At 40.8% G+C, this 24,456-nt stretch overlaps 2 protein-coding genes across 2 annotated transcripts in view; one reads left to right on the top strand and one right to left on the bottom strand.

Annotated features, from left to right (window-relative positions):
• The window catches only part of LOC127640136 (arg8-vasotocin receptor-like), a 5,481-nt gene extending 4,366 nt beyond the window's left edge, over window positions 1-1,115 (bottom strand). The window contains exon 1 of the mRNA XM_052122546.1: window positions 1-1,115. This exon is cut by the window's left edge and continues 507 nt beyond it. Within this exon, the coding sequence (XP_051978506.1) occupies window positions 1-376 (376 nt within the window). The 5' untranslated portion in view covers window positions 377-1,115.
• LOC127640121 (protein MON2 homolog) overlaps window positions 1-24,456 on the top strand; it is a 286,480-nt gene that overhangs the window by 66,901 nt on the left and 195,123 nt on the right. The gene's annotated exons all lie outside the window — the stretch shown is intronic.

Raw genomic sequence — 24,456 nt, 5'->3', positions numbered from 1 at the left:
GGTCTAGAGTCATCATAACCATCATGTAGGCGGATGCGAACATGCCCATCACCTGCAGGTGCTTCACGATCCGACACAGAAAGTCCGGTCCGTAAAAACGGAATGTTATTTCCCAACATAACTGTGGTAACACCTGGAAAAACGCGACTACCAGGTCGGCCAGGCTGAGGTGTTTAATGAACAGATGCATGCGTGAAGTCTTTTTCTTCGTGTTGTGTATGGTCACAAGGACACTGCAGTTTCCGATCACGGCCACCACGAACGTGACGCTCAGGACCGCGATCTCGATTTTGGCGACTTCTTCGTCTCGGCCGAACGGGTCGGTGGAATTTATAGATGCAGATGTGTTGCTCAGGTGCCCCATTGTGCAATTCATTCAAATCTATAGCAGTCCAACGCGTTAAAAGGTGCGAATCCCCGTGCGTAAATGGAAACGCCGGTGTCCTGTTGCGCGCTCCTCCGTTCCAAACGACGCCTGAGCAGGAGCAGTGAGGGCTGGTTTAGCCTAGTGGTTAAATATATGATCTGGTAACAGATTGTAGACGTAAACCCCACAAGAAATGATCCATATAATCACCATTGCAGCCTTGATCAGCGAAATGACTTATTAGCAATTTCTAAGTAGTTTCTGTTTAGATAGAAACATGCGCAACCTATAAGAGTGCGCATCTCCAGATGTGTCCCTCGATTGTGTCTGGTTTCGCTCAGAGCCAGTCACTGCCTTTTATACCCGCATCAGATTTCACTCGCAGCGCGTAATGCGCGCAAAGCCAAACCCACCGGTGTCTCTCAGCTGAATTTAGTTCTATATGCTCAACCAGACTGTCTTAAAACAATCCCTCCACCCCCAAGGAGGAAAGAAAGACCCTGGTGTCTCCACCCGCTTCAAAGTCTGCATTGTGTTACTAACAAATACAGATTAGAACCTTGACATGTTCCTATTTAGTACAAGTTCATGTAAACTGTGCAGATTAATCTCAGGAAACCTGTCAAGAACATGCCCGAGTCGTATTACACACCAAAATATGTAGTAATATATATATATATATATAAGCACACACACACACACACACACACACACACACACACACACACACACACACACACACACACACACACACACACACATATATCATCACTGATCCTCCACCTGGTCGTCTAATGGTTAAACGGAGACTTGGAGACGCCTTCAAGCCACAGTGTCTCGCACCCTCTGTGAAATTTGGTGGAGGATCGGTGATGATCCGGGGGTGCTTCAGCAAGGCTGGAATTGGGCAGATTTATCTTTGTGAAGGACTTATGAATAAAGCCACATACAAGGATATCCTGGATGAAAACTTGCTTCCTTCTGCTCTGACAATGTTCCCAAACTCTGAGGATTGGTATCTCCAGCAGGACAATGCCCCATGCCACACAGACAGATCAATCAAGGTGTGGATGGATGAGCACCGGATCCCTGTCATGGCCAGCCCAATCTCCAGACCTGAACCCCATTGAAAAGCTCGTGATCAAGAGGAAGATGGATGGTCACGAGCCATCAAACAAAGCCGAGATGCTTGAAGGGGTGGCATAAGGGTGGCATAAAGTCACCCAACAGCAATGTGAAAGACTGGCAGAGGGCATGCCAAGATACATGAAAGCTGTGATTGAAAATCACATTATTATTACAGCAAATATTGAGTTCTGAACTCTTAAAACATCAAGATTGTGTTGATTATAAATGAACATGAACTTGTATATATATATATATATTGACCCAGACAGGATGATTTTCTATTTAGCTCTTTCATTCATGTCAACTAAGAGAAGGTCATGCACACAAACACACTGACAGATGATTGTTTCATTGTGGCTCATTGATACTGAGAACTCACACTGATCTCTGTAACTCTGCACAATAAATTACAACCGTGCATTATAGAGTCTGTCAAAGAGTCTGAAAATTCCCATCAGAACAGAGACACTTTTCAGGATGACAAACCATCTATTCCCAGAGAGAGCACATCCTGTGGTTTGAGGCTGGATAACGGGAAGTGTGTGTATTTGTGACCATTCTCAGGACATAGACAAATACATCAGTTACTTCAGATTGACTTGAGGACAAATACATTGAATTAATAGTGCATGCTCGCTCGTTCATCAGGGCCACTTCCAGGCATAGGCAAACTAGGTGGTCGCCTGCTGAGAGGGCACCTAAGAGGAGGCGTCTGCCATACCCTAGAAACCATTATAAACACCCTAGCAACCACTCTGAACACCCTAGCAACCTCCCTAAAACATCCTAGCAGCCACCCAGAGAACCCTAGTAACCATTATGAACACCATAGCAACTACCCAGAACACCATAGCCATACATTTGAACCCCCAAGCAACAACCCATAATAACCTAGCAACCACACTGAACACCATAGACAACACACTGAACACCCTTGCAACCATTATGAACACCCTTGCAACCATTCTGAACACCTTATCTATCACCCTTAACGCCCTCGCAATTACTTTGAACACCTTAGCAACAAGACAGAATGCCCTAGCATACACCCTAAACACCCAAGCAACAACCTAAGACACCCCAGCAAATACTATGGTCATGCAAGCAAACACCCAGAAAACCCTAGGAAACACCCTGAACAACCACCATGACCACCCTAGAAACAACTATAAATACCCTAGCATACACCCTAAACACCCTTACAACAACCTAAGATACCCCGGTAACCACTATGAACTTGTGAGCAAACACCCATAACACCCAAGCAACCACACTGAAAATGCTGGAAAACAACCTAAGACACCCTAGCAACAACTCTGAACATGCAAGCAAACACCCAGAACAACCTAGCAACCACCCTGAAAACCTTAGGAAACAACCTGAACAACAACCATGAACACCCTATCAGTGAGTCTGAACACCTCAGCAAGTAGCAAACCCCATGAACACCCTAGCAACCACTATGAACACCCTTGCCAGCACCCAGAACACCCTAGCAACCACTATGAACACCCTTGCCAGCACCCAGAACACCCTAGCAACCACTATGAACACCCTTGCAAGCACCTAGAACACCCTAGCAACCACCCTGAAAACCCTAGGAAACACCATGAACAACAACCATGAACACCCTATCAGTGAGTCTGAACACCTCAGCAAGTAGCAACCACTATGAACACCCTTGCAAGCACCCAGAACACACTAGCAACCACTTAGAACCCCCTAGCAACCACCCTTAACACCCTAGCAACTACTTTGAGCACCCTAAGGGGGGGAGGGGGGGTGTTCTCCCAAACAGATTAGGTTTTTAAGGATAATGCTCTATCTCCCTACCCTAAACCTTAACCTAAACCTAACCTATAGTGTCAGAAAAGGCAAATGTGTGACGAAAACACAATCACGTCATTTTGAGTGTCATGACAGCAGCAAAGCGGCTCTGACGCAGTATTTTATTCCCACAAAACTAAAGACTAAAACCTAAACTACTTAACCCTAACCTCAACACTATGCTGCCTTACAAGCACGGCTATTCCCTTCTGCAAATGCAAATATATAGTACATATATATATTTATATTGCAAGGAACATACATACACCTTGTCAGGTATGGAATAACCAAGTTCAAAATGTAATGATGCTTCAGTCCAACTACATTTTTGTAAATGATCTTTTATCACAAAACTGCCCACGTCAGACTAACTAATATAACATGCAATCACATTCTGGCCTGAACAGATGACCTGTATGTACTAAAGATTACAATCGGAAATCAAGTTTTGACTTTTATGATCCAGGTCAGACACGACACACAAAGAATGACCCATAAACAGCTTTTTAAAAATGACTCAGTTATATAACGTTTATACTCTATATTTTACAGATGGTAAACAAAGACACTGATTTTACTGCGCCTTTAACAAATATGGACCCTATATAAAATACTGTACATCTACTGTACGCAAACAAGTGCATAACCCTGTGCCTGACAACTGACATCAAGATATACTGACATGTCCAGAACGATGACAAAATATGCATGTGCAAACGTATATAAAATGTCACTTGTGCATATATGCAACATATTTTTCAAAAGGCTACAAAAATGGAATTTTCATAAATGTAACACATTTACTAGTGGAATTTAAATATATGTACATACTGTATATGCTCAAATATAGGAGCTATTATGTTCCCATATGGCCAATAAATATATTTTGGCATACATTAGCCTACATATAGTCCATATTTAAATAAACACTTAAACCAAATATATACTTGGAATATATACTCTACTTGGAAAAGTGCACTTGAAGCTGAAAACCTTCCCAAACCTTCCCAAACCTCTGATAATCAGCAGAAATGTTCTTTGATGTTGATACATTATGACTTGTGGAACATTCATCGGTTTTTAACCTCATTGGAGATATCAAGAGCTCCGCACGAGCCTTGTAAGTTCAGAGAGACTCTAAAGGACTTCCTTGTTTTTACAAACCAATCACAGGGGGATCACGGCATTCCAGTGAAACTATAAGCCAAGAACAAACTCTGAACTAACTGAACTAACACACTCGCGCTCGGAAACATCACATCTACTGTTTTTCTTGTGAGAAATGACATGAAAACTGTCATTAAATGGCCGGGATTTGATTTTATCCATCAGAAATGGATTGAATAGTGTGAATTGGTGTCTATTTGACAGGTGGTTGAAGGGGAGGGGCTGATCAAAGAGGGATTTGTGATGTCATCCAAAAAGGAAAGTTGTTTCAGAGGCGGAACAAGCGAAAACAAGTGTTACATTTCTTTTTTCCGCCCAATTCCCAATGCGCTCGAAGTCCTCGTGGTGGCGTAGTGACTCAATCCGGATGGCAGAGGACAAATCTCAGTTGCCTTCACGTGGCGTGCTGAGCACGTTACCGCGGAGATTAGCGTGAAGCCACCACAGGTGCTATGGCTCTGCGGCATCTACACAACTCACCACACGCCCTACCGAGAGCGAGAACCACATTATAGCGACAACGAGGAGGTTACCCCATGTGACTCTACCCTCCCTAGCAACCGGCTCAATTTGGTTGCTAAGGAGACCTGGCTTGAGTCACTCAGCACGCCCTGGATTCAAACTCACGACTCCAGCGGTGATAGTCAGCGTCAATACTCGCTGAGCTAGCCAGACCTCCAAGTGTTATGTTTCTTTAAAATAACGTGCGCTAATGAATCACAATAAGAACAGGAACGTGCATTAAGGAAGTAAATAAAGTCATGTTGACTTTGGCTTTATTCTGTGTATTCTGTTTTAAATCGTCATCATTCTGGCATGTCATGTTCAGTTAGACTTAATGACCATCATTAAATCATTAAATTTTCACGTAACTTAAAGGGAAGTTTTCCATCAAAGAGCTCCAAGTAAAATAATCTTTAAACCCACCACAAGCTCTTGGATGGCGGCAGGCGGAAATAAGATTCCTGAATGTAGAGTCATGTGAAAGTCATGTCTGATTAGGGCTCTTGGGAGACTGTAGACATCTCTACTTGCCACATCAGACCTCCATCAAACCGATCTTTAATGCAGATCAATAAACCTGTTTCATCCAAATGAAAGCTAAAGAACATTTCCAAGAGACATTTACACATGCAATGTCACTTCATGGTGACCTCGTCTGTCAAGCTCCAAAAAAAGGCCAAACTTTCCTGCAACGTCATGAAAAACAAACATCGCTCGAGTTATGCAGATTAGGTGTTTTGAGTATTATTATATTATATTATTTTACTTTTACTATTTCCACCATCTTCAATGATGATTCTTATTACCGTAACACTGTTATTTCTTATTTGACTGTATTAATGTTGTACACTTTTCAATTTAAATAATTCTTGCGCAAAACACGCACAAGTTCTCATGTAAGCAAGCATGCCACTGCTAATGAGATACCCATTATCTATTATTACAGAACTGTTAGTTTTGGGTGAACTAATGGCCAAATACCCTGTGAAGTTCTCTCTAAACACTCACAGTGAACAGGAACGGAAGACGGCTATTTTAGCACTTAATACACCCATAATACAAGACAGTTCTGCTTACATTTCGGCCCCCATTAGAATGCACTGTACAGAAACATCCTCACACACACATGCACACACATGCGCACACACACACACACACATGCACGCACACTAACACTGTATATACACACACACACACACTCACACTGTATATACACACACACACATACACACACACACTATCACTGTATACACACACACACACACACTCACACTGTATATACACACACACACACACACATACACACACACACACCAGCCAAGCACTACAAACATCTGGTCTGTACTCCACTGACAATGAGTGAATGAGAGCCGCTGTGCACGGAATCAGAGCGTGACGGGTCACATGGATACTCACAGAGACCTCATGAGATCAGCCAGTGTAGCTCCATTCCACAACAGTTTTTATCTGAACTTGAGTTATAAGACATTTATAGCTTCTTATTCAGATCTGCAGCTCTACAGAGGCACTTGTTATTGATCTGAACAGACCGCTCAACATGAGTACTAAACTTAGGGTTAGGGTTAGTTAGGGTTGGCAACCAGTCTGAGGTGTAATCTGATTACAAAGGAATTAGTTACTGTTACCTAATGACCTTTTTAGTTAAAAAAGTAGTGCAAGTCATTACATTTGTAATTCTCCTAATCCGATCACAGTTGCAGAATTTCAGTTAAGCTGACTTGCGTGTGACATTGAAGGGAGGAAATAGACATTGTTAATGTGGAAAACAAAAACATCTGTTGAGAGGTGTTTCAGAACACAGTTTAAAACTAAAGTAAATGACAATATGACGACTTTTCCAATAAATTAAACAGAATTTATTTTATAGAAGTAATGTCATTTGTAGTGGACTATGTTTTTGAGTCACACCTTAAAAAACACCTTAGCAACAGCATAGCAACGCCCTGGCAACCCACCTAGAACACCTTAGCAACCATCTAGCAATGCCCTAGTAACCACACAGAACATCCTAGGCTAGCGATGGCATTGCAATGTGTCAACGACCACCCAGAACACCTCTAGTTATGAAGAATCCACCTGGCAACGCCCTAGCAACCACCCCCAAACCACTAGCAAATCCAGTGTTGTTTCTTTTGATGAAAATGCCCCTTTAAATTTAGTCAATATTTTGCCATGTCATACTCGTTGACCTTTAGTCCGTTTTACTCTTTATTTTAATTCACGACAAAAACGTGGTAGAGCGGGTCGGCCGCTAATCGCAGGGTTGGCGGTTCGATTCCCGGCCCACATGACTCCACATGCCGAAGTGTCCTTGGGCAAGACACTGAACCCCAAGTTGCTCCCAATGGCACGCTAGCACCTTGTATGCCAGCTCTGCCGTCATTGGTGTGTGAGTGTGTGTGTGTGTGAACGGGACACCTCTAAGGTTAAAAAAGGCGCTATATAAGTGCAGACCATTTAGTTGGAGTTTGTTGGGCTAGTGTGAATTGGCCTTTGACTTGGGCCAGTAAGCAAGCACCCAGTGTGCCCCAGTGACTACACAGCAATGCCCTGACAACCAACCAAAACACCCTGGCATCATGATGGTGAGTTCTGAAAAGGAGAAACACCCCTCACATTTCCTTCAGAAAACATACAAATCTAGTTCCTCTATAAAAGTGTACAGAAACGTCCCTCACTAACTGTCAGCTGATATCGGAGGGAAAATACTCAAGCATGACCTCATGAAGACTGGCAGGAGTGTTATCTCGTGGTCATCACGTGTTCATAAGTGTGTGTGAGAGCCGCAGACCTGATATAGCGCCAAAACTAATTTCATCGGCTAATTCAAAAACTCTGTTTCGGTCCAATTGTTCTGAATCTTCTTGGGTCATTGCTGTTATGCAGTATATAAAAACATATAAAGAAGTATTTCTACTAAAGGAAATTACAGACTTTTAGAAATATATTCTGGTCAAGTTCAGACACTTTAACTTCATTATTGATAACTTGATTATTTATACAATGGCAACAAAGATCTAAAGTCAACCAACGCCACAAAACGTCACTAAACCGTACTGATGCTTGTGCTGATGTTTCCCTCCAAAAATGGTGATGTCACTTCCTGGAGGGTGATGTCACAAAAGGACCTGGCTTTTCATGGTTAAAGTGATATTACATAAAACAAACAGGGCAGAAAGTGATATTTAGGACATAGAAAAAAATCTATAAATTGACGAGCAATTAAAGCAATATTCCCAATCATTTCTTTTCAATTAAAAATATTTAATATATTTTATGTAATTAAAATTATATAATTTTATTGTATTAAAATATGTATATTATCATAATATAATATTGAAAAAAAATATTGTAATATAATATTATAAAATATTTTTTATTGTTTAATTTATTATGAAATATTTGCAATTAAATTGTTAGTTTTTCATTGTGGAATCGTGCATAGCAACTGGAGACACGACTAAAATAGCAACAGATGCTCAAACCAAAAATGAGTAAATTTGATTGATATTTAAGTTATTTAATTGTGATATTGTCAAACCAAAACGAACTAATTTCATTGAAAAAACTTGAATGTAATATGAAATATGAAAGGAATATTCCGGGTTCAATACAAGCTCAATCAACAGCATTTGTGGCATAATATTGATTTCCAAAAATAATTAGAATTTCGACTCATCCCTCCTTTTCTTTTAAAAAAAAAAAGTAAAAAAGTGTTCCAGTGAGTCACTTACAATGGAAGTCAATGGAGCCAATATTTGGATGGTTTAAGGCAGAAATGTGAAGTTCATAATTTTATAAAAGCACTGGTAATCTGGTATACCGGGCATTTTCCCGGTGGGCCGACGCACTTTTATGCTGATCAGGGGCAGAATGGCCATCGGGAGAACCGAAGGACAGCGAACACCCCCCGAGATCAACAACATTCGGCTCGTTTTTGACATTACATCGTCATGGCAACAGAGTTCTAAAATTGCCTATATCTTTCCACAGATGCGGTTAGTGAGTGATTTCATCACACTAAAATCATATTAGCACACATGTTGTTTATGTCTTGTGTCTATACTTTTATAACAGTGAGTATTTTAATGTGTCCAGATTAAACCCCATTGACTTGCATTGGAAGTGTGTCACTGGAACACACATTTGTGCTTTATTAAAGAAAAATTAAATCAATATAATCAATATTATGCCACAAATGCTGTCGATTGAGCTGAACTTGTATTAAACCTGGACTATTCCTTTAAGGGGATGTAGAAATGTACTGTATGACTGGACTGGTGCATTTCTACATTGGGCTTTGCCTCTCTTGCGTGCTGGACTCACTTGTATACCCATTCGTGCATTTTAAGACTTTCAAACAGTGGATTATGTTGGCTTGAGTCACAGTTGGAGTTCTGGAATGAGTGCGACTAAATCTAATTTATTATGCTTGATTGGGGTTGACCAGGACTTTATCCGTTTGTTCCATCACAGATCTAAATTATTCCAAACAGTGTGGAATTCTGGCATGTGGTCGGTGCGGGTCGACCTGTCCTCCCTCAAGGGTCCAACTGAGGTCTTAACAGTGGCCTGTTAATGCAAAACCAATCTTAAAGGGATAGTTCAGTGAAATATGAAAATTCTGCCATCATTTACTCACCCTCATGTTGTTGCAAAGCTAATTCTGATGCTCTTTTAATGGAAAGGAAATGGCATTTCTTCCAATTTCTCTCATTGGTTGTTCAGCGAGTGACCTGTGCACTCCTTCAACTCTCTGGCTGAGTTCACTCGAGATGCCCTGTGACCAATTTCTGCTGTTGAGAATGCGTTTTAGAGCCAACACATGAAATTTCTCAGGATCTTCAAACACCATATGAGTAGTCCTGCTTTGTAAATCTTACATAACCTTCCATTTGTTGACAGAGCGATGTCCTTTTCACCTGTAACACACATTACACTCAGATTTATAGACGCTCCTTCTGTTTCTCGTCTGTTTTGTATCTTTTTGGACAAATCCTTTGGGGTGCTAATCCTTAACTAAAGGTTTCGTGGAATAATAAAAAGAAATGAAATAAATCTGGGGGCATTTTGAAACAGATAGTGATGAATATTGGGGTGTAGTCCGAATGTCTTTGTTCTGATTGGTTGCAGGTGGCAGAAAGTGTTTCACGATTGGACGTCTCTCGAAAAGTAGTGTACCATAATTATTTCATGTAAACAGTAAACTAAAATAGTAATATCGACAGTGTTGGCAAGTGGAATTTGCATGCCACTCCTCTGGACATATAAAAGGCGCTGGAATGCGGCCACTCGTTCAGATTTTTTTCTTCAGAGCCGAGCGGTTGTGTGTCAGCGAGCTGAATCCCACTGCCGGGCATTCGCCTCTAAACGAAGTAGCGTATGCTGTAGGATATACGGCGGCTTTCTCTCCTTCTGCACGATCAATGCAGAGTACACACCTGGGCGCTTCGACAGCGCTAAGAGAGTATATATTCCTGACGTGAACGTCTTTTTAAAGATGCCTTTCCGTCTTTGTGTAGTTCCTGGATGTGGTCGTTATCTCTCCATCTCCGACGGGCGCTGCTTCACGTGTCTGGGCAGTGATCACGTTGAGGCAGCGTTCACGGATGGTTCATGTTCTCATTGCGAGAACATGACCATGGCAACTTTGCGGTCGCGGCTTTCCTTCTTCTGTGGGAAAGATGCTCCAGCTGCCCCCCGTGCCGTGCCTTCTACCTACGGGTACGAGGCCGGCTCGGCTGGCACTGGAGGCGATTTGGAGATTTCAATGGGCACAGTCTCGCTGGGTAAACCCCTGCGGACCTCCCTTTCCCCAGCAGGCTCGTTTGCCCCGTCGAGCTCCGAGATGAGACCAGCTCACCTCACGGCCAGCTTAATGTCTCTTTCGGAGCAGGATGAGTCCTTGGTCACCCACCTTCGGGTCTGCCCGCCCAGTCTGAGGCCGATGCAGAGTTGACCACAACGCTAGCCCGGGTCGCCAGCGAGTGTCGGGTTGGAATGGAACCCTGTCTCCAAACAGATGATTGCCCACTGGTTTATGAATGCCATCCTGCTGGCATACCAGGCCAGGCTGTGCCCGCCCCCTTGGGAATACGAGCACACTCTACGAGGAGTCTGGCATCCTCGTGGGCACTGGCTGGTGGCACCTCTCCAGCAGACATCTTCAATGCAGAGGGCTGGGCAACACCCAATACCTTAAAGACTTTTTGGTCTCTGGGTTGAGCCGGTTTCATCCCGTGGATTTTCAGGTGTGAACAGGTAAGGTTACGGGACAGCTGGCAGGGTATACCACTTGCGTACAGTGCCTTTACCCTCCATGAGGCGAAGACATGTGCTTCTTTCCCATGTGAGTTCACGAACCCGTGAACCCTGGATGCCTTCCTCCCTAGCCCTGTGGCTCCCGAATTCGGCGAAGGAGTTCGCAGCCAGATCCACTAAGGGTACTAATATGCCCTGTACTGGGATAGGTGCTCCACAGGTGCCGACTACTCCGGTAAACCCCCGTGATGTATGTTCCGCGGTACGGTCTCCCTGTCGGCAGACCCGTGTCTCCCTTGGGCAGAGCTTTCTCTGCCCCGGCCGCTGTGTTTGTAGAGCTCCTCCCCTTCAAGGCAGGACGGCCCCAGCAAGATGGCCCCAGCCAAATCTAATACTCTGTGGAGAGAAAATATAGAGATCAAAGGCTGCAGCTGGCACGGCCTGCCAGATGGGAATGTCTCGGTTACTGTTGTAAACTCTATTCCCTGATGGAGGGAACGAGACATTGTGTCCCTCTTGCCACAACGCTGTACTATCCGCTGAAATGGCCGGGACCTTGTCTCGGCTCCTCAGCACAAAATCTGAACGAGTGGCCGCATTCCAGCTCCTTTTATACCCGTATGTCCGGAGGAGTGGCATGCAAATTCCACTCGGCAATCGTCATTGGCCTATTCTCAAAGAATGGGAGGTGTTTGGGGCTCCCAAGAGCGACCCCTAGTGTCACTACATCGACACAACGTCTCATTCCCTCCATCAGGAATGGAGGACACGACAGTAACTGAGACGTTATGTCGATTCCTCAGCTGATTCCTGGACTGCCGTTACTACAACTGAAATGAAAATAAAAAACAAAATTGAATATATCCACAAAACAACACTGTTTAGTAAAACTAAACTTGAAAACAGCATCAAATTAGTTTATTAAATATATAAAAAATATATAAATCTATAATATACAATTTTATAATATTACATTTAATAATTGTTTTAATAATGGCAAATATAATAAGTAAATGTATTAAAATATTAGAATAATTGTTTTTATTAAATAATATGAAATATTTTATATATATACATATATATATATATATATATATATATATATATATATATATATATATATATATATATATATATATATATATATATATTTATATATATATAATGAAGGTACATTATTTTAATAAATAAAATGTATTAAAATATTAGACTTTTTTTTATTAAATAATATGAAATATTTTATATATATATATATATACATATTTATATTTATATATATAAAATGAAGGTACATTATTTTAATTAATAAAATGTTTTAAAATATTAGAATCAGGGCATTGAAAAAAGCTTAAATAAATATAATAATAATATAAAGAATTTAATATATACAGTATATATATATATAAAAACATTTTTTCTGTTGATTTGACATTTGATAAGCAACTACTTGTTGTCCATTATGTGGTTCACAGCATGTTATCTCATATTTCCTCTTTCTCTTGGCAAAGATCCCGATAAAGTTCCATTTCCCAGTTTGCCTTGAAATCACAATGTGAAATTAGTCCGGAAAAAAGTTTTTCTCATGAAAGCTATCCGACAGGATATTGTATTTTATGGTTACAGTCCCCAGTAGCCTGTTCTGTTTTTAAACTAGCAGTGAGGTCAAAGGTTAATGGAGGTGATCTCACGTTTGTTTTATTTGCACACTAACATGAGATTCATTATTCCTGAACATTCTTTACATATCTTGTGATGCTCCAAAACATCTGATCTCATGTGGCAGTCACGTAAGGTGTTAAAGGACAAATGAACATCAACTGTACCATGAAAGTCAGGATCTCCTTCCGGATAAGATCTTGGAAGTTTGCAAATATCCCAGAACTTAAATATAATCAGTGCTGCGTGCTAGCAATGTTGTCATCGTATTTTGTTTAACGCTGATCGATAGTGCCGGACTTAAGACTTGTTTCTCTCTTCTGGGAGAATTGTAAACCCGACAACAGAGCTGGATTCACTCAGCATTCCTGGTGTTTTGCCACGGATCGTCGGCGTACGTGAGAGCATACACAGCATGATAATTACGTCCATCCAAAGAAGTTTCAACATCAAACTTAAACTGAAAGTACTTTTTTGGCCTCTGGAAAACTGGTGTTATACGACCCGACATATATTTGCCCTGGTCCTGTTTTCAGAATAATGATACATGCTCATAATGAAAACAACCTGTTCGGGAATTGAAAACTGTCCCACATTCCCTTGAGATTATCCACCTTGTTTTGACACATTTACACAAGAGTTAATGGTTCATCGATTCAGGCCAACATACCAGACACCTCAGGGAGTCCCCTTATTAGGGTGCATGTAATGCCACTCACCCAGATATGTCACCCTGTCAGCGTTGTCATAGCGATGCCCTTTAAAATCATTTGTATTCATCACCAATCGGCATGACGGTTTTTCTATATGTCAGGTGTTAATTTAGACGGATTTACACTGTCGACGATTCAATTGACATTTTTTTTATTGCAATACAGTAAATTAATACTCTTTCAAAATGTCTTGTTACATTTTCTTTTACATTTTAGATTTGTGAAATACAACTACAACACAGATAACATTTAATAAAGTAAAGTCATCTGTTAAATTGGTATTTTTAACGCTCTATTTATTGTTTTATTCTTATAGATGCTGTTTTTATGTGCACATATTAATGAAAATGCAACAGAGAAATTGTGCTGATTTTTGAAAATAAGACGTAATCTACAATAAACATAATAAAAAATAAAATGTGTTTACGATGAAAATAATTACAATAATTTATGTTAAATATCCACATCTGATATTACTGTTATTAATAATAATAATAATATAATAATAATAATTATCTATAAATAAATATTATTTTTATTATTTTTCATGACACAATTAAACACATGTTCCCAAAATAGAAAATACAAAAATAAATAAATACAATAATAATAATAATAATAATAATCTTTAAATAAATATAATTTTTTATTATTTTTCATGACACAATTAAACACATTTTCCCAAAATAGAAAATACAAAAATAAATAAATACAATAATAATAATAATCTTTAAATAAATATAATTTATTTATTATTTTTCATGACACAATTAAACACATTTTCCCAAAATAAAAAATACAAAAATAAATAAATACAATAATAATAATAATAAATATAAAAATAAATAAGTAAATCACATTATCATGACTGTAATATATATATATATATATATATATATATATATATATATATATATATATATATATATATATATATATATAAATATATTAAATTGTAAAGTATTAAAACATCAAGGTAGTATTAAGATTACTGCTTTTAATTTATATTTATTTAAATAAAAATGTTGCATTACAAACTATTGTTTTTATTGTAATTGTTCCTAAATTATTAGATTATTATGTATCTTATATTCTCTATATAATTTCTATGTAAAGCATTTGGAATTATCATTATGTATGAAATATGCTTTATATGGTAAAAATAAATTGTAAATAAAAATACTGTATATATATAGTATTACATTGTATTGTTTTTTTATTGTGATTGTTTTAAATTAGATTTTAAAGTTGACGTTTTAATGCATCTTTTGCCTTCTTTTCATCATTTCTACTGTATGTAAAGCACTTTGAATTGGGCATTAAATGTTAAATGTGCTATATAGAATAAATGTGTCATGCCTAACACTGTAAACATAATGTAGCTTATTACAGTAATGAGAATAACCATTATGAGAAATGTGCTTAATTGTCATGAAAATATTGACACAAAATATATGTTCTTGACAGGTTCCATAAGGTTTACCCAGTAACATTCAAATATGTTTTATTTAAACACGTGATTTGCCTTTGAGCAGAACGACCAAAGCAAACACACTAACAAATGTGACCTTTCAAATCTGATTCATGCGATGGAGCGCCACGCTGCCTCATGTTGACTCAACTGATGCTCATAATTGCTCCAAATTGGCAGGAAAGACTTTTCTCAGGAATCCACACCGAACAATATCATCTTCAAAGAATTTCATCATCAGACGAGTTGACCTGCTGTCAGTTTACGTCATGATTTAACTTTGAAGAATACATCAAACGTCTGCAAGAACACAGATTTGTAACTACCGGAGACAAAAACGCTTAATATAATCACTCAAACATATCCGACACGTCACAGATCTGGATGCACTGTCCTCGAAGGGAAGATGAGTTTAAACAAATTATCTATGGTTCACTTATTCAAATGTGTGACTTTACTATGTGAATATCATCACGAAAATTAAAAGGATTTATTTTCTTTCTCTTTCCTCTGCAGGATCATGGGAGGTGTAGTTCTTCACCAGGAATTCTGCTATTAAACACATTTAAAAAAAAACTAAAAACAAGTTGATATAAAGCGTACTGATGGGTTTAACAGAAGTACATACCATCGATTAGCAACCTCGGAGCTCAGGGAACATCTGTATTTAAAGGTTTATAAGTTACAGCGGCAGGGCAGGGTCGTCAGGGTCGTGATTCCGCACACGCGGCTCCTAATCAGGCTAATCGAGCCTCAGAGAGGGATAAAGGCCGACTGGAGATGGCAGTGTGACAGTGAGAGAGAGATTTACGGGCAGCTGTCCGCCCTAACGGAGCAGCCACGGCCATCCGCTGGAGCACGGCCGCCTGAGAGCGGACGAACGGCCGCCGACCGCTAAGGAAGAAGGGGCTCCTAACCGACCGCCTGGAGTGGTCAGGGCCGCTGCCAGGGGCGGAGGAGACCCCAGTCTGGCCGCTGAAACGCGGCGGTGTATGAGACCACCGACCGCGATCAGGGAAGGGCTCCTAACCGACCGCCTGGAGCGGGAGAACCACTGCCATGGGAGGGAGAGTCCCCTTCTGTTTCCCAAGAACGCGGCTGGACGTTCCATCCGCCAGGGGCTGGAGGACTACCTCTGATCCGTCCGGGGAGGTTTGGCTGTCATCCATTGGACTACTTGGATGAGGGAGGGGACAAGGAGAGGGAAACACAAAAAAATGTGGCACCTACATGCAGTAATGGTGATCGTGCCAAATTAATAAAACATTTTAAAAAGAGAGGGAAAGACCAACACGGAGTGGCAGTGAGAGAGAGTGGAGAGACAGAGAGAGAGAGAAAAAAACACTTACTCGCCGGTTCTCCGATACGTCGTAGCTTGGTCTCCTACCCTGCCACGTTTCAGCGGCTGGTAGGGGTCTCCTCCACCCCTGGCAGCGGCCCTGACCACTCCAGGTGGTCGATTAGGAGCCCCTTCTCCTTTAGCGGTCGGCGGCCATTCGTCCGCTGTCAGGCGGTCGTGCTCCTCCGTCCTCAAGCGGATGGCCGCGGCTGCTCCGTTGGGGTGGATGGTAGTGGCGAGGACTCTACTACGGTGCATCCCTCCTCCTCGCCAGATTTCGGCACCAGTGTAAAGGGGTTAATGGAAAGAAGGAGGCGAGAACCAGCTTGACAATATTAATAATAGTGTCATATAAAACTGAAACAAAAAGACAAACACACACGGGTGTCGTACAGCTGCCTGTAAATCTCTCTCTCTGTCGCACTGCCGTCTCCAGTCGGCCTTTATCCCTCTCGGAGGCTCGATTAGGAGCCGCGTGTGCAGAATCACGACCCGACCTCGCCCTCCGCCCTGCCACCTTCTAGTATCATATTGCTGTTTTGCAAACACACCATCAGTTTCAAACAGTCGACTGTATTTATTATTATATTTATACGTTTTGTAGACCTACTATACATCCCTACTTAATTTCCTGTGTGTCTATATGCCAAGCTGTAAAAATGAGAATATTGAGCTGTCGCAGTGGACGGAGTTCAGGTCAGCAGGTCCTTAATGAAGATGAAATTGCAGCCAGAGGAAAAGTCAATATTACAGCTCCTTAAACTGCGTAACTGAACATCTCGTCCCATATCTTTCGATGGCTATGACGTGACCTCACTAGTCTTGACAAACGGACAGGTTAATAACTGCTAAAGGCCCTAGGCGACAGTGAAACAAATGCTCGTAGGTGGTTCATCTTTCAAGACTTTCGTGATTGGTTTGATTCATGGACTTTAGATGTTAGCTGCCTAAAGATTTTACCAAACCTGTTTGTGTGCAACATAACAAGATAGCAAGCAAATAAAGCTGAAAACATGGCAAAATTAATCCACAACACAACAAAAATAGCAGAAAAGAAAAGACTTAATTTAGTTCTGTTGTGGCTAAACTTCATCGTGTTTGTTCTGTTAACCTGTGACGTGTTGTGTCGTAATTTAGTTGATTGTGACTATTGCATTATTGTTCATTTTGCTGTGTTATGGCTTAATGTCAATGTTTTGTGGCTTAATTGCATTGTGCTGTCGATTTTTTGTAATGCTGCATGTTGTGGATGAATTTTGTTGAGTTGTGGATTAATTTTATTGATTTGTGGATACATTTTCTGCCCGATTGACCATTGTGAGAATTTAAGAGATTTATAATGATGTAATATACACTCACCTAAAGGATTATTAGGAACACCTGTTCAATTTCTCATTAATGCAATTATCTAATCAACCAATCACATGGCAGTTGCTTCAATGCATTTAGGGGTGTGGTCCTGGTCAAGACAATCTCCTGAACTCCAAACTGAATGTCAGAATGGGAAAGAAAGGTGATTTAAGCAATTTTGAGCGTGGCATGGTTGTTGGTGCCAGACGTCTGAGTATTTCACAATCTGCTCAGTTACTGGGATTTTCACGCACAACCATTTCTAGGGTTTACAAAGAATGGTGTGAAAAGGGAAAAACATCCAGTATGCGGCAGTCCTGTGGGCGAAAATGCCTTGTTGATGCTAGAGGTCAGAGGAGAATGGGCCGACTGATTCAAGCTGATAGAAGAGCAACTTTGCCTGAAATAACCACTCGTTACAACCGAGGTATGCAGCAAAGCATTTGTGAAGCCACAACACGCACAACCTTGAGGCGGATGGGCTACAACAGCAGAAGACCCCACCGGGTACCACTCATCTCCACTACAAATAGGAAAAAGAGGCTCACCAAAATTGGACAGTTGAAGACTGGAAAAATGTTGCCTGGTCTGATGAGTCTTGATTTCTGTTGAGACATTCAGATGGTCGAGTCAGAATTTGGCGTAAACAGAATGAGAACATGGATCCATCATGCCTTGTTACCACTGTGCAGGCTGGTGATGGTGGTGTAATGGTGTGGGGGATGTTTTCTTGGCACACTTTAGGCCTACCTGAGCATTGTTTCTGACCATGTCCATCCCTTTATGGCCACCATGTACCCATCCTCTGATGGCTACTTCCAGCAGGATAATGCACCATGTCACAAAGCTCGAATCATTTCAAATTGGTTTCTTGAACATGACAATGAGTTCACTGTACTAAAATGGCCCCCACAGTCACCAGATCTCAACCCAATAGAGCATCTTTGGGATGTGGTGGAACGGGAGCTTCGTGCCCTGGATGTGCATCCCACAAATCTCCATCAACTGCAAGATGCTATCCTATCAATATGGGCCAACATTTCTAAAGAATGCTTTCAGCACCTTGTTGAATCAATGCCACGTAGAATTAAGGCAGTTCTGAAGGCAAAAGGGGGTCAAACACAGTATTAGTATGGTGTTCCTAATAATCCTTTAGGTGAGTGTATATATGGAGTGGTGGTGGCGTAGTGGGCTAAAGCACATAACTGGTAATCAGGAAGTTGCTGGTTTGATCCCCACAGTCACCACCATTGTGTCCTTGAGTAAGACACTTAACTCCAGGTTGCTCCGGGGGGATTGTCCCTGTAATAAGTGCACTGTAAGTCGCTTTGGATAAAAGTGTCTGCCAAATGCATAAAATGTTTAGCATGGGAGGGTCTAAGTCTACACGAGGCACTGGTTCTGGTCCCGCTGAAACCAGGAAGTAATCGCGTTCACACAAACAATTACAAGCACGATTCAGAGGTTGTATTTTTCCTCTAAAATGACATTTTTACTCCACTGATGGTTAGGATTAGGACAAACCGTTTGGTTCATAAAATATGCATTCCTGTTGACTGTATTACATCATTTATGACTAAAAATACAACTCGCTTTTGGCGCCACCCTGCGGAAACGGCCAATACGCTAAACGTCACTTCCATCTTCAGCCACCGGGGGAGTGATTTCAATTTGATAAACGTAGGCCGATTTCAGCAGTAAAACATTCAATGACTGTCCCAGAATATAAAGTGCAATAAGTCTGCATCATCACATCATCTATGGACATGTTTCAACTTACATTTCACAACCACAGATAGTCACTATACATTTTGGGGCCACTCTACCATTTATATAATTTGTCATAGTAAATATAGATTATGTAATAACTTGCATATTCCTAATATGTTAAGAGCATGAGACATCATCATCATGTTTCTCTGTTCTGATGCCAATCAATTGCTGCATTCATTACGATGGTTTTAATTATCGATATACGCGCACCCTTTACACTCCACAGACGAATGTGCAATTATGGAGTGACACGGCCCTGTACTTGACAAATGTACACTTTGAAGGTGAAAAATCAATCCACTTACTCATGTGCATGTGGCAGATCCTTTTGGGTAAATTATCGCCAATCTGTCTCTCAGTTTGACTGTATTTGCAATGGATCAGGAATGTTTTCGTTTGGAAGGAATGGTCTCATTTTTTGCCTGACTGGTGGTCGCTTGTTATTGTCAACTCTTCTCTTGATTGGCAGATTGCATCAGTAAACTCACACATGACCAGCCGTCGACGACTTAAAGAGATGACAAAATCTATTGCCTACCGAGCCGTAAATTTTCTATAACCAGTGTCATGCATGACCATCTCTCCATGAGATGGCAAGTGATGAACCAAACAACTTTGGGAGCAGTGAGGACAGTTTGTACAGAGTTCTGGGGCGGCTGTGGCTCAGGTGGTAGAGCGGGTTGGCCGCTAATCGCAGACACGACTCCACATGCCGAAGTGTCCTTGGGCAAAACACTGAACCCCAACTTGCACCCAATGGCAGGCTAGCACCTTACATAGCAGCTCTGCCATCATTGGTGTGTGAATGTGTGTGAATGGGTGAATAGGACACAGTGTAAAGCATGTAAAGTAGTTTATGCAGCTCTATATCGCTCTATTCCATGTCTTCTGAAAGCATATGGTAGCTTTCTGCGAGGAACAGGCTGAAATTTAAGTCATTGTGCACATGTGCAAATTCAAACTCCATGCATCAAGATCTATCAGGTCAGGTTTGAGATCAATAACGTTATATGCTATTGGTTCTCGCGTGTCTTGTAAATGAACGTGATGTGCCAAATATGAATATGCACAAGCGAGAATGAGATTTGAGCACATGGTTTCCTTGTACGAGCATGAAAATTAATTTCTGCAGTTTGTTCCTGGCAAGTAAATAGCGAGTAAATAGTGACACAATTTTAATCTTTGGTTGAATTCCAACATATCTGTTCCGGCTTTTGGCCAACCCGAAATGTCCCATATTTTCCACATCATTCCGAAAGAACGTCTTTTAAATGGCCGATTGGTCTGGGAGAGCCCCGCTGAGTGTAACGAATATTTGATATTTAATTTTCGTTTCGAGCCAGAAGATGCAGACGTGGTAAACAGATACTTCTCGTTGCAGGACACATTTCCAGATTTAGAGCAGGACGTCAAACAGAAGCACTGAGAAATTATATCTCCAGGGTACGATTTCAGATTTACAGCTGTTTCAACGTGCAGCAATGAGACTTTAAATCATTTCTGTTCATTTGGACAAATATGTGCTTTTGACAGAATTAAAAAAGCGAAGCGCCCCAGGCTGTGCTTTGGACGATAACATCCACCATACCAACACAAACAACTAAAATTTATGAACCAAGATTTTGCAATAACAGAAAAGGAGACGTTTTGACCGTAGCTAACAGCATGACTACATCAGCTGTGGAAAGATAAGGCAATGAAGAAACGTTCTGGCAATTTTCATGTTAAAAGACACAAGTCGTAATTAAACAAGCATGACACAATCTCATAGAGACCAACTATTAACCTTATGTCAGCAGTGTTGCGGATTAACTAACTAAAAGTCTATTTTCTTATCTACTGTATGTTTGCAATCAAAGAGTGGTGTATCATCCCAAAGTGTCTTCTCTCTCATGTAGTGCTGGGAAATCCAAATCATATAACAGGGTTCAAGTCATTAGAAATCAAATTTTCCTTGATCTTTTGACAGGTCACTGTCCTATAACAACATGAACTGAAAACATCCTCCTTAATAGAAAAACAGCATTTATTTAAACCAGGCTGTTGAAATGGTTCGTTGAATTTGTGGAACTTGTGATGTCACAAGGACCAAATACATCTGCATATGACGGCCTCTTCAGCAAGACGTCAACGCCTATTTGTCTTCATTGCACCCTTGGCCCGCCCACTTGTGCTCAGACAGTCACACTCACACAGGTGTGGAGGAGAGAGGGCCGGTCATGAGAGATTTATCCGCACTTTTAAGCAGGCTGACACAGGACACCTTCATGTGCTTCTGGATTTAAATGTTTTTACACAAACATGCACTAGACGGACAGCTTTGACCATAATCATGCACCTCACGCCACTTTTAAAAGAGGCAATGTCAAGTTATAACTCTAAACAGGAGACTTCCATTGTGTTTCATTCAGCTGCGCTGTTTCTTGCTATTTTGAAGGCGTTCTGGATTGTTTTTGCACCCATCTGTGCTATTTATAATTGTTAGTATTTTATGCACATGCACTAGATGGACGTCTTTGATCATTTTGATGTGTTTCCGGCCTTTTTCCGAAGACAAAAAATAAATGTAAAAAAAAAATACTTTTTTTTCGTAAACTGAATTTAAAATAAAAATGTGCATAAATGGAAAACATTTTAACTAAACTAAAATACTTTTCATGGCTCTGAAACTAACTAACAAAATAAACTAAAAAAGTCGTGAAAAAAAGTTTTCATTTTTGTTGCGGTATGTTTTTGAACCTTTAAACCCGGCATTACCGTAACATGAAGATGACACAAGATGGCAATAATAGACCTCACTGCATTAGCAACAGAGCGGGAACGCACCCTGGGGTGCCGGCATGACTGGCTAGGGGTTTAATATAGGGGCAACAAGCTCTAATAATCGCACTTCCCAACCAGGGGGAAGGTCTCCTTACTGTTGCAATGACAGTGTTTTCTACAAAACTAATTTTCTAACTGTATTTGTCTTATTATAAACTCCACAGAATTTATTGATACTTTAAAATGTTGTTAAAGGGCCACATTGTTTGGCTACGACAGTAACCTAGGTAACAACTCCTCAGCTGGCACGTGCGATTGTAAATGAAAAGCGTCATGTCCAGACCGCACCCATGAACAATTTAACCAATCAACAACGCTCTTCGACCAGCCGCGACTTAGAGATGTGTGCGAACAGGAGAAATCTCATCAAACATGGCGAGGAGGAGGGCGTGGCCTGGCCGTGATGATGCATGGCTGGCGTTGAATCGGCTGATCAGCGAGATAAAGGGGAGTCAGAGGCACCAGTTCTGGAGAGAGAGAGACGCACGCAACCACATTGTGTGTGTGTGTGTGTGTGTGTCCTTATGTTTTATGTTGGTTTATTCATTGTGTTGCATCTTGCTTTTTTAGCACAAGAATGTGTTTGGTCTGAAGTTGACAAAAATGAACCAGAAATTGAAAATGTAGGGGCAAAAAAATAAATAAAAATACATAAAAAAAAGCCACTTATGATTTCCATTTTTGTTTTGTTTTTTGTAACATCAGATATATTTCTTTTTATTCGCGACATATCACATTAAAATATTTGATGTTCATGCACATTTATAGGTAACTGCTCATCTGATTATTCAGGTTGAACATGTTTTTGTCACAATTCACTGTTGTCTGCCCTGTGTTTTGCCTCATGGACTACACTTCCCATAATTCCCTGCCCTCATCACTGCCAGCTGTCTTCCATTGTCCTCACCTGTGTTTCATTTACTCATTAGTCTTTTTTTATTTAATGCCCTGTTGTTTGCACATTCTTGTCAGTCATTATATGTGTTTTGACCTCTTGTATAATCCAGTTCCCATCGTGGATGTGTTTACCGAGTTATTCTGTACTTTATGTTATTAAATACTTTTAAAGCTGCGTTTAGATCCTGCTCCTGTGACCTCCCTCCATGTAACCGTTTTTAAGGAATTCATTAATTTGAAGTATTTGATGTAACACAATGATGTCATATTTTGTGTGGTTAGAAAAATATGTCCTAACAATTCCCTCAAAATGGTGAAAAATGCTCCTAAAAACAAATCCGGGAGCCAGATGTTGCAATTAAAATGACATTTTCCACAAATACTGATTGACCTTAACTTGTATTGAACCTGGAATATTCCTTTAATGAAATTATTTGATAAACAAAATACCAAAAGATATTAAGAATTAGTCAGAGAGGGGCCTGTGTATCTCAGCGAGTATTGACGCTGACTAGTACACACATGGAGTCGCGAGTTTGAATCCAGGGCGTGCTGAGTGACTCAAGCCAGGTCTCCTTAGCAACCACATTGGCTCGGTTGCTAGGGAGGGTAGAGTCACATGGGGTAACCTCCTCGTGGTCGCTATAATGTGGTTCTCGCTCTCGGTGGGGCGTGTGGCGAGTTGTGCGTGGATGCCGCGGACAATAGCGTGAAGCCTCCACACGCGCTACGTCTCCACGGTAACGCGCTCAACAATCACGTGATAAGATGCGCGGATTTACGGTCTCAGACGTGGAGGCAACTGAGATTCATCCTCCGCCACCCGGATTGAGGCGAGTCACTACGCCACCACGAGCGCATTCGGAATTGGGCGTTACAAATTGGGGAGAAAAGAGGAGAAAAAAATAGCTTCTTTGTGTAACCCAGACTCAAATTAGTCAAATTGCAGTCAATAGAAAAAATATATTTTTGGCGTATTCACCCTTCCAGTAAAACTGTTTATGTGGAAAAAAAAGACAGTGATAAAAGAAAATTAAGATAAATAAAATGCTTTATTAATTCTATTAGTAATATGCGAATTACTGCGGTAAAATTTATCCAATTAGAGTTGGAATCTGCACTGCAGATGTAGATCTTCCAATTGAGTGTGATCAGCAGC

Source organism: Xyrauchen texanus, chromosome 49 (assembly GCF_025860055.1).
Source record: "Xyrauchen texanus isolate HMW12.3.18 chromosome 49, RBS_HiC_50CHRs, whole genome shotgun sequence".
Classification (NCBI taxonomy): domain Eukaryota; kingdom Metazoa; phylum Chordata; class Actinopteri; order Cypriniformes; family Catostomidae; genus Xyrauchen; species Xyrauchen texanus.
Note: the sequence above shows the minus strand (reverse complement) of the source record. Positions and strands in the feature narration are given on the sequence as shown.